The sequence below is a fragment of the Triticum dicoccoides genome, chromosome 1A (assembly GCF_002162155.2).
Source record: "Triticum dicoccoides isolate Atlit2015 ecotype Zavitan chromosome 1A, WEW_v2.0, whole genome shotgun sequence".
Lineage (NCBI taxonomy): Eukaryota > Viridiplantae > Streptophyta > Magnoliopsida > Poales > Poaceae > Triticum > Triticum dicoccoides.
In genome coordinates this window covers 252,341,097-252,353,171 of record NC_041380.1, presented here as the reverse complement: position 1 = coordinate 252,353,171, position 12,075 = coordinate 252,341,097, and the positions used below count along the sequence as shown (strand labels likewise).

Genomic DNA, 12,075 nt, shown 5'->3' with positions numbered 1-12,075 from the left:
GGAAAAAGTTCATTGACTTTTTTAAAAAGTTCATCGTTTTCCAAAAAGATATATTTATTTTTTAAAAAAGTTCATAAGCTTTGAAAAAGGTTCATCTATTTTCAATAAAAGTTCATCGATTTTGAAAAGGTTTGTAGATTTCGAAAACAGTTCATCAATTTTATAGAAAATTTAACATACTTGAAAAAAGTTCATCAATTTTCAGACAAAAAGTTCATTGATTTTTAAAAAAGTTCACCAAATTCCAAAAAGTTCATAAATCCAAAGAAAATCATCGAATTTTAAAAAAGACCATTGAATTTGAAAAAACAACTTCATGGATTTTTTAAGAAGTTCATCAAAATTCTAAAAAGTTCACAAAATCTGAATACAATGTATGGACATTTGAAAAACGTTCGTTGGTTTTGAAGAAAAAGTTCATCGATTTACAATCACGCATTATAAGAAAAATAAATAAAAAGAAAAAGAAAACGAAAAAAGAAAAAGAAAATGCAAACTGGAGAAAGAGTAACATGTACGCAAGAAGTTATCATGCATAAGCGAGCTATTACCGGACCATTTAGCATTTTGCTTCTTCTCTTTATAAAGTGCAAAAAAGGAAGCAAGGCCTGAGACCCTATACGTTCACAGCGCACCGCACTAACCACTACGGCGGCCCATTTAGCATTTTTTCTTCTTCTCTTTATAAAGTGCAAAAAAGGAAGCAAGGTGCCAACTCGAACCTGAGACCTATACCTTCACAGCGCACCGCTCTAACAACTACGACAATCGCTCGCCTATGCATGATTACTTCTTGCATACATCTTACTCTTTCTCTAGTTTGAATTTTATTTTTATTTTTCTGTTTATTTTTCTTTTTCCTTTTTTTGTATTCCTTTTGTTTTTATTTACTTTCTAATAAATGTGTGATTGTAAGTCGATGAACTTTTTCTTCAAAACCAAAGAATGTTTTTCAAAAATCCATGAACTGTATTCAGATTTCGTGAACATTATGAACTTTAAAAAAAATCCATGAAGTTAGTTTGTAAAATTCAATGAACTTTTTTATAATTTGATGTGTGTTTTTCTAAAATTGATGAACTTTTTTCATTTTTTATGAACTTTTTTTAAATTTGATAAACTTTTTTCAAGTTTGTGAACTTTTTCTATAAAATTGATGAACACTTTTTTCGAAATCTATAAACCTTTTCAAAATTGATGAACTTTTATTGAAAATAGATGAACTTTTTTCAAAACTTAAGAACTTTTCTTAAAATTAAATATAAATTTTTGAAAACAATGAACTTTTTTAAAAAGTCGATGAACTTTTTCCAAGCTTGTGAACTTTTTTTAAATCAATTGTTTTTTATTCATGAAAATTCATTGAATTCGTGGTTTGTTTTGAGATCAGCGAGCTTTCAAATTTTCGTCATATTTTTTTCAAAAATTATGTTTTTCTAATTTCTATATATACTAAATAGCGTGACTATACTTACTTCTTAAAATGTTTGCACCCTTATAGTTCACTAAATCATGTTTGTTCTAGTGGTTGGGCAACATGCATTGAATGTGGAGGTCGTGGCATCAAATCCTCATGTGTGCTGTTTTCTTGCGTTATTAATGAATTTCCGCTGTGCTGCACTTTTTTGAATATGCGCGCGCTAAATGGGCCGGCCTGTCACTGTTCAGGTCCACGCGGAACGTCCTTGTAGAATCGCTTAATGCGATAAATAGTCCCTGGGTGAAAAATGCCCGAAAAATAAAAGTGTGTTGTCATGATTCAGAACGAAGCGCTCCCCGCTTGAGATTGCGGGATTAGCCACTATAGCTAACGAGCACTAGTGTCTACTTAGGCAGTGCGATACATTAAGAAAAGCTAACAACGGACAGTACCGGATCCTGAAAACAAACGCGAAACATCTTTTTGAAAAAGTGAATATTTTTTAGAGAACGAATATTTTGCAAGTTTTTGACCAAAAAATTTTAAACTCGAAAATCTTGAACATTTTTCGAATTCTGAACATTCTTGAAATCATTTTTAGAAAACACGAACAATTTTATAAAAACGAAGAGGGACTATCTAAAATATTTTTGAATTGTTTAAATTTATTAAAAGAAAAAATTATTTGAAAACATGAACAAAGTATTTAAACTGAGAAGTACAATAGCAAACATGTTTTTTAATCACGATTTGTCTTTTGAATTTGTGAATATTCCTACGAACTTGAATATTTTTGTATTTTTAATGTTTTTAAACTTGATCATTTTGTAAACCCCTAACAATTTTTGAAAATATGAACATTTTTTGAATAACTAGGAACAGTTCTTGAATTTCGAACAAAATTCTGAATGAAAAAATATGTTCCAAACATTTTTACAAAATGCAAACAAAATTTTAGAATTCTGAACATGTTTTGAAGGTTCAAACAATTGTGAAATTCTGTTTTTTTAATACGATATTATAAAAAAGAAAACGGAAAAAAGGGAAACCAATACACATAAACTTTAGCAACACAAGCAAAGTTTAATTACTTCTATTTAAAGTTAACATTCAAAATTTAGAATTTTTTCATGTTACAAATCTACCACCCTAAAGGCTCCGTTCGGTACGAAGGAGAAACGTAGGAAAACCAAAGGAAAGTTGTTCCTCAGGATACTTTTACCTTTCTCACCGTTCAAAACTAAGGAAGTCCTCCTTCTCAATCGTGTGGAAAGTCTTCCCCTCTATTTTCATGGGAAATGAAACATATGCTCCTTTCTCATTTTTTTCGCGTAGAATCAAGGCAACGCAGGGAAAAGGCCCATTGAACAAATGCATCTTGGGACCACATAGGCAGAGAACAAATTCCTCATTTTGAATTTGATTGACACATGGCACATGGTCATAAGTTGTCACAGCTAGTGGTTGGGCCATTGTGTTAGGGTATGTCAAAGTCCAGGAAGTAGAAGTGAAGAGCCAATCAAGTTTTTCAAGAAGGGGATTAGTCTGCATATTACTCCATGTAAAAATTTATCTCCTTGAGAGGAATGTCCACAAGGCCAAGCTGACTAATCACAACATTGAATTGAAGCATGTCTGAGATATTACCACCTACCTTATTCCTATCTTGAAAACTTATAATCATGTTAAAATCTTCCACAATCAACCAGTCAGCCTCTTCTGGAATGCAGATATTGCAAGCCAACCTAGAAATTCTTGATTTTTGTCATCTTGACATGGAGCATAGATGTAGGTAAGAATCCAACAGCTACCACGTTTAACTGATTGTAATACCGCTAAAACTTCATATTCATTCTGAAAGACTATATCTCCTCTGAAATTTGCAAAACACCAGACAGTTAATATGTCACCTGATCTTCCATGGAGGGTTTGAATGCAAAGCTCTCAAACCTAGGTGTGCAAAATTGTTTGATGAAGGCCTGATCAAAAATTTCCTTGTTTCTTGAAAGCATATAACCTAGCAACTAATTTCATCAATCTTGTTCTAAATATGCAACCATTTATCAGGAGAGTTCGTACCTCTAATATTCCAATTTAAAACTTTCCATGGTTGTGCAACCATAGAAACAGAGTGGTAGTGTTCAGACAAGAAGCAAGTAGCACTAGGCTCCTACACATAAAAGAGCTGGGCTTGGAAAGATTTCAGACCATTGTTTTGCTGGTAGGAAGATCATCTGCTGAACCAGCCAAGCATTTCTTGTGAATGCATGTCTTTCCCTTATGGCCTTTATTTACCAGTTTAATTCTCTCACTTCTCCTCACTTTAGATATGACAAGGAGAGTCTTCTTATTTCTCTCCCCGATTTCTTCTTATTATATATAAACACTATTCTGATCACGGGATCAGAATAATATTCTGATCACAACCTGAGCTGCCTGAGTAACGCGCCTGAACTTCCCTCTGTACGAACTCGACCTTCGGGCTATCTTCGCAACCGTGTCTTCCCCGCGAATTATTCTGATTAGTCGTGTTCTACATGATGTTAGTGTAATCTAGAAACGTTTTTAGCAACTAAATACCGGTTTTAAATAGGTATCTCGCTCGTTGGCGGATTTTGCTCTAGAGTCGTGATGAAATTGCATTTTTTGCAATTTTACTGCCTAAGTTGTTTGATCTGAACTTCCCCTAGTGCTAGGTTGAACTTCCGCCAACATTGCCCAAATGGGGCTTGCGATATACCGTTGGAAAGCTATGGACACCAGTATCATGACCCAACTTAATTTTTTGTCAAAATGTAAGCGGTTTAAGAGCAGTTTTGAAAACCGTTTTTTCTTCACACAAAAAATGTGAATCATATTTTCGATCGCATTTCTAAACCGTTTATCGGAATGAGGCATATAATATGGCGTTGGAAAGCTGCTGCAAAACCGCTCCCTCCACATATTGAAAGTTTTCTCTAATTCCCTATGATTAAAGAGTAATTTAGAAAAACGTAAAATTTTGCAAACCGAACAGCCGAGTTTGTATTTTCGATGCCATTTCTAAACAACTAATACAAATGAGGCATATGATATGGCGTTGGAGAGCTTATGAAAATGCTCTACTTTTTCATGTTGATAGTTGTTTCTAATTTTGAATGGTGTAAGAGTAATTTAGAAAACGGTACAAGTCCTACCGAGTTCGTGTTTTTGAGCTAATTTTTTAACCCTGCGTCCGAATGCAGCAAATGATATGGCGTTGGAAAGCTTGAGGAAATGTGAAACTTTTTGTTATATATTGTTTCTCCCAATTCTTTACTGTTTTAAGTCAATTTTGAAAATGGCTAAAAATGTATTTTCACCATAATTTTTACAAACTTTATCGGAATGGGGCAAATAATATACCGTTGAAAAGCTACGTAAAATGCGAAACTATTTTATGTTGATGGTTTTCTCTGATTCTGAATCGTTTTCACGTAATTTCGAAAATGGAGAGATCATTCATTCTGTCTTTATCGCGAAACAGATTCTTTGAAAATGCACCGCGTGAAGAACCTGAACTTCTCGGCGTGTGTACTTGAACTTCACTCTGTTTTTCACGTGCTTTATTTGCTCACAGCTCTCCATCCACTGCTCGTACCTCTCCATCCACTCATCGGAATTGAGCAAGTGATATATCAATCGAAAGCTGATGTAAACACGCAACTTTTCCGTGTTGATCATTTTTCCATACTCGCAACGGGTTTAAAAGTTTTTAATCTGAAATTCATTCAGTGTAGTAGTTGAACTTCCTGCTGTTTTCACGTTGAACTTCACTCTGTTTTTGACGTGCTGTTTTTTGCCCGTAACTCCCAAACTACTTACTGGAATTGAGCAAATGATATACCGACGGAAAGCTGTTGAAACACACAACTTTTTCGTGTTGATCATTTTTACATATTCATGACGGTTCAAAATATTTTTTGAATGCGTAAAAATGTGCTTTTAATGTTATAGATAAAACTTTTAAACCATTGATCGGAATGTAGCATATAATATACCGTTGGAAAGCTTATGAATAGAAGCAACTTTTTCATGTAGACAGACAATATAAATTCGTTCTCGTTTGAGAGCAGTTTTAAAAATGGAAAAAAATGTCATTTTTGCATGTTTTTTACATGTAATTGAAGGTCGGACGTCTCGCACTAGAGATCTTGACCTTCATCCGGAGGAGCACGTGAACTTCTTGCCACAAACCTTTTAAGCTTTTAGTTTTCTATTCTTATATTTCTTATCTGAAATGCGTTTTGTGTAGTAGTTGAACTTCCCACAGTTTTCACCTTGAACTTATGTCACGTATTTTTAAGAAACTTTATAGAACCATTTTTTGTTCAAATGTTCGAACTGCTCTCTCTTAAAGAATTGAACTTATTGGCTTTTACTCTTTTAGGCACGGGATAAATATGTGTTTGTATAAAGTTTGAATTGCTTTGCTAATTTAATTTGAACTTCTTTGTTTTTGCTCTGCCGAGCACAAATTTGAGTTATTTTATAAACTTTGACCTTCTCTCCATTATTTAATTTGAACTTATTTAGTTTTATTATTAGGAAAAATTTGATTCTTTTAACCCATTTTTATAAAAAAATTGGACTTCTTTGGTTTTTTAATTCGGCCTTCTTTGATTTTGGACTCTTTTTTAATTCGACCTTCTCTCCCGAGCCACATTTTTTATAGTGTACAAACTTTCTCATCAGACACCCCTTAAACTTTCCAAATTTTTAAAGCGTATGAAATCATCAGACGTGTTTTTTCGTTGATATGTTCACTATCATGTATTGACAGAGAGATAAAAAACCAACAATCTCACAACAATTAACATGTTTAAGAAAGAAATGAAGGCATTTTTCAGTGGGACAACATGAAAACAGGGTTTTCAGACCCATTTTCCTCCAAGGTGCATAGAACCAACACATTTTTTCACAGCACAACAATGTGGCTTAAGGAAACTCGAATTTCTTGATGAACAGAGAGGTCGTTCAGTATGTATAGTTGATGTGTGATGTGAGACGCCAGAGTGGGTCGAGTACCTTTGTCCTGACCTTCCTCAACACCGATGCATGAACTTCTCTGTTCGTCACCCCCGACCTTCCGAATTTCCCTTTTTCATATGCATGAACTTTCATGGGACGATACTTGACCATTTGTTTATTTTTCTTTATAAAAGACACATACATTTTTTTGTATTGTGTTTGCACAAAATAAGCTATTACTTGTGTCCCGATTAAAAAAGCTAGTGAATTTCTCCACCACACACATGTTCTTCTGAACCTCACCATCACCACACACGTTTTCTTAACCTCAACCTCACCACCACACACACGCATACATGCTGCTTATCTCCATTATATTTTTTTGAACTTTATGTGCACAAATTTACAGAAACAACATCTTTTGTCAAAATAAGAAAAGAGCATAACAAAGCTGAACTATGCATTGACATCGAACTGAAGCGGTTGTCCGGGTCAAACTTCCCTATGTGATACGCCGCTGCAGAATTGAACGAGCAGAATGTGACGCGGTTAAATCATCCAAGACAACATGAGTAAGCAGTAGGAGGGAGGAAGGTCAGCTTTAGAAGGAGGAGGAAGGTCACCTGCAAAAGGAGGAGGGAGGGGTGGTGGTCGTCCCTGCAGGTGGTTCCAGAAGCGGGGGTGCGTCCGTTGAACCCCCTAAGGTGGCGGCGGCGAACTTCCAGATTACTGCGACAGTTGGGCCCCACCGGGAGGAGTCTGCTGGTGGCGGTGTCCAAGCTCTTCCTGCCGGCGGCGGAGTGCACATGGCGACACACTGGCTGGGGTGGCGGGTAGGCGGGGTTGGAAGGTGGAGGTCGTTGGGGCTGGTGATCCCTGCTGGATCTCCGGTGGTAGCGGTTGTGGCGCCGAGTCACGCGCAGATCTGGGCGCGAGGGCTCGGCCTCGTCCGGTTCCCGGCCAAATTCGGGGCGGATGGTGCTCGGGGGACTTCGGTGGCGAGCTCCTGCCGCGTGGCTGCTGTCCATGATGGCTATGACGGGTACCTGTGGCAGAATACAGAGGGTGTGAGGGAGAAGAAAGGAGAAGGAAGAGAGTAAGGGAAGGTGCGCCGGAAGCCCTCCCGTGGCTGCCGATGGAGGAGCACGAGGACTTGCATCCCCTCGTGCGGGCGTGGAGGCGGCAGGCGAGGAGCAGAGGCGGGCGACGCAGCGGCCGGATCCAAGACCGGTGGCGCCGCGGCGGTCTGATCCGGGGGTTGGTGCCGGGCGCGCCTGCCGAATCTTGAGGAAGGGACCGATATCCAAATAACTATTATAATTCTGGGATTAGAATAGTGTTGTCCTATATATATATATATATATATATATATATATATATATATATATATATATATATATATATATATATATATATATATATATATATATATATATATTCGTCACCCTGGGTGAGGAATAGTTATTTTTCACCAATTTTCTATTTTAACATCAATGCATCGTATTTTTACGTTTCGTAAATTTTGTCTTATTTCATACACAAAAAGAGAACGTAAAAAAATATGTACTCATCGTAAAAAAAATTATATTACGTAAATTTACGAATGTAAAAATATAGTATAAAACATACATAAAATGTAATTTTTTCGGTCTTATAACCAATTTTTTACCAAATTTTACATATTGAATCAATATGCATGTAAATATTTATATTCTAAACATAATGTATTTGAGAAGCGATTGTAAAATTACCTCGGATGAAGAATAACTTATTTTACACCCTGGATAATGAATAGTAAATATATATATATATATATATATATATATATATATATATATATATATATATATAATATGTAATTATGAGAATCTCGAGCACGGGAACGAAAAACATACACCTACTAGTTACAAGACTGCATCGACCACCTCCCTCGTCTTGTTTCCAGCCGCTGTAGCCGAGAGGATAAGTGCATCTCTAACCGATCCTGTAAAATTCTGTATCACAAAATCGGTTTTTGGTTATACCGTAAAATAGTTTATGGTACAAAAGAGCGTTCCTAGAACAAATCACGTGGACCCCACCAATCACCTTTTTCATCTTTTCCTTCACTTGTCGTCGTCCCCACACAGGTCAGCACGAGTCGCCTCAATGAACCATTTCCCCACACGCCGCAGCCCAAGAACCACGCTGCGACACCAGGAGTCCGTTCCCCACGCACCGCCACTGCCTGGTAACCCGCCACACCGTTATCGCCCAAGAACCATGACGCACCGCCAGGAGTTCGCTCTCCACGCGCCGCCGCTGCTCGATAACCACAACACATTGCACCGCCCAAGAACCACGCTGCTTCCAGGGGCCCGCTCCCAACGCGTCGCCGGCACCCAGCAACCAGGACACATCGCCGACAGGTGTTCCCTCCCCATGCGACACATGCTTCCAGATTTTCACCGCGTCGCCACCTTAGGACGGTGTCTAGCGGCCATGCCTCCAACGACCATCGCATCCAGTGACCAGGGCCGGTCTTGGTCAGGCGAAGGGGGCGCAAGCGACTTCGAAGCCACTATCGTGGTAGAGCTGATGAGGATATCACTACTATAGTTACACCCACACCCCCCTATTGCTAGACATATTTGGCCAAGTACTTGAGATCACACATGCCAATTAAATTACCAGGTAATTTCATTTCTTGGTAACGATTCTAATGTTCATGAGAATACGATGTTACCTAAATTGTATACATTTGTTTTGCTTACAAATGAAGTGTCCAATATGGACAAAAAGGGTGATATCGGAGCATGATCAAACATGGAGATGATGGCGTGCGCAAGAGGAACAAGAACGAAGTTTTCGATGAAGTTTTCTAACACTTTAAAGCCACCATGATAACACACAAGGACATGGACGAAATATACAAAATAACATTTCATACATTTCTTCCATAGTTTTTTTGAGACACATTTCGTCCATAGCTTAATATAGGTGTCGCGCCACCTTATTTTTGAGGCAAACATATGTAGTTTTGAAATACACATGATAGGTTATTTTTAGAGTCCATATTAATAGGGAAAATGATTTAGGACAGAATTTAGTTCCACCTTGCCAAAGGTGGACCAAATTCCCATCTGTCTCAAGTACAATTCTTAGGGCGTCGTTTTAGACTTGGGTTTTGTTTAGACGAAAGTTCACCATAGTTGTAACTCGCATCCTTCATTTGTGTTCAACGACCAGACAAAGACGTTATATAAGCTCATTTTGATCAATATTTCTCTCTCTTAAATCTGCAGTATCCCGAGCAATCTCAATTTATTACTTGTTCTTCGTTTGCTTGCAGGAAATAGACCCTCGTGATCAAGTTGATCGTGCTCTGGCGTGGTCAATAGCCTCTCGGAGTTAGTTTAGCGATTGCTAAAGCATGATGATCGTATGTTCGCAGTCGGATCGTCAAAGTCGACTTTCACCAAAAACGATAGTTAACATCTCATCGAAAGACGAGAAACTTTCGCCTCTATCAAGAGCACTGCACCTGCTTGGCCGCCGTCATGGAGCCTCCTCCTCGCGTGCCTCCCCATCTGCCTCCTCTCACTAGAACTCCGACACCATAGTGTCGAGGTCGTTGAATGCTGCAAGATCGGTTCCTGCTGAATTTTCACTCGCGCCAACCATTTTCGTATGATAGGGGAAACCAAAAAGAGCGAACAAAACTAAGAATATGAGGTACGAGGATTTTCTTTTTTTTAGAAATGGAGGAGTACTCCCGGCTTCTGCATCTGGACGATGCATGCAACCACTTCATTAGTTATTCACACAAAACATTATAAAGTCATACAACAGTCAGACTAAAGCCACCGTCTAGGCAACATCTGTCGCTACTTCTATCCAGTTGATGAAGGGATGCTGATAGTCTGGGCCTAATACCAAAACAGACCTCGCATCCAAACCTACCATCTAAGATCTGAGATCCCAACCAGGACGCCTGCCGGGTATGAGGCACCCATCAGTCCGGCGCACTTCTCAATCAGGACGCCTGCCAGGTATGAGGCCTGCTGGAGCCACCTGCCACCAATCCATCTTTAGTGTTGTACTGTTGCATCAACCTTGCCCGGTCCAGCTGCCGTCAACGCCACCACGACATCAGACAGCGCCACCTTCCTGTGCGAGTCCATCTCCGCGCATCACACCTCGAGTCTTCACGGCGCCATGCCGCCAAGATCCGCCGCCATCAATGTATAAGCTGAAGCACCACTCCACCAAAAAGCCTTCCACTGGTCCCTCGTCCGTGTACACCTCCACGAGTGACGCCCCCAAGAGGGAAACGACACCATAGCGCCACCGTCATTTCATCTAATGATTTAGAGTTTTCCCCGGAGGTAGCATAGAGTGGCCTTGAACTTCTCCACGGCGATACCTTCAAGAAGGGAACGACGCAGACAGCGCCGCCATGCCGGCCTTGGCAGCTAGTCGAGAGCAGGTTTTCACCTAGATCTGTTCGAAGATCCTCCCTCGAGCATCTTGTGCACGGACTGCTACCATCTCTGCCGGGGACTGGACGAAAGGGATCTAGGCCGCCGCCGCCTGACAGGCCATGGCACCACCACGGTGCCTACAGCCAACGCCGTTAGGCCCACCACGCTCGCATGTAGATGCAAACCGGAACTGCCGGCCCGCCCAAGCCCATCTAGGCAAGACCAGATTGGCGATCTCGGCCGCCGCCACAGGGGCGACTCCGCCTCGAGAAGGTTGCGCCTCCGCTGACGCCGTCGTCACGCATGCCGTAGGGATCCCGCCGCTCCTTGCCGCCGGATCTCCGTCGAATGATGCGCCGCCGCCGCCCAGAAAAAACGTCACCACCGCGCGAGGGATAAGGCCCCGCCGCCGCCGTCATAGGCCAGGCTTCACCGATGAGACCTCAGGCGACGACAGGACGGAGGAGGCGAGGGAAGAGGGCCTAGGGCCGGCGGCGTGGTCGCCCCCCGTGTCGCCTAGGGTTGGCGACGCAGGGGTGGGTACGAGGATTTTCTAGAGGGAGTAGGCCGTTTTGCGGATCTGAAATCAACATTTTTTTTCCAAAACCATAAAGCGAGGGTTATTTCTACAGATAGGAGCCTTTTACGAGGGATCCGGCCGGGCAAGATTTGTTACAGACGACTCTCAGTGGTGGCTATCTGGAAGGGACTCGAAAGAAGTCAACAAAATTTATTATTTTAGCAAATATACGGAGTATTAAAGAGTTGAATCTGGAAGCTTGAAATGTTGGAGGGAGTAAACTGAAAAGTACCATTTACCCACGGCGTTATTATCCATGTCACGGGTGTCACCACCCCCCGCCCCCGCCGCTTCCCCGCGTCTCTCCCCGAAAACCCCAACCCCAGCAAGGATGGGACATTTCGCCGGACCCTCCGCCTCCGCCTCCGCCTCCGCCGACGAGGCATTCTGGACCGCGTGCCCGCACTGCTGCTACACGCACTCCTACCCGCGCCTCTACGTAGGTCGCCGCCTCCGCTGCCCCACCGCTACCTGCCGCCGCGTCTTCTCCGCCGACGAGCTCCCCTCCACGCCGCCCATCGTCCCCGGCGCCGACATGTACTTCTGCACCTGGGCCTTCTTCCCGCTCGGTCCTACTGCCGTCGCTGAAGGCTGGGCCCCATTCACCCCCTTCAACCCCGCCC

At 41.2% G+C, this 12,075-nt stretch overlaps 1 protein-coding gene across 1 annotated transcript in view; it reads left to right on the top strand.

Moving 5' to 3' along the window:
- The first annotated feature begins 11,743 nt into the window (after nt 1-11,743).
- The window catches only part of LOC119352627, a 1,329-nt gene continuing 997 nt past the window's right edge, over nt 11,744-12,075 (top strand). The window contains exon 1 of the mRNA XM_037619199.1: nt 11,744-12,071. Coding sequence (XP_037475096.1) covers nt 11,784-12,071 — 288 coding nt within the window. The 5' untranslated portion in view covers nt 11,744-11,783. The remainder of the gene's footprint in view (nt 12,072-12,075) is intronic.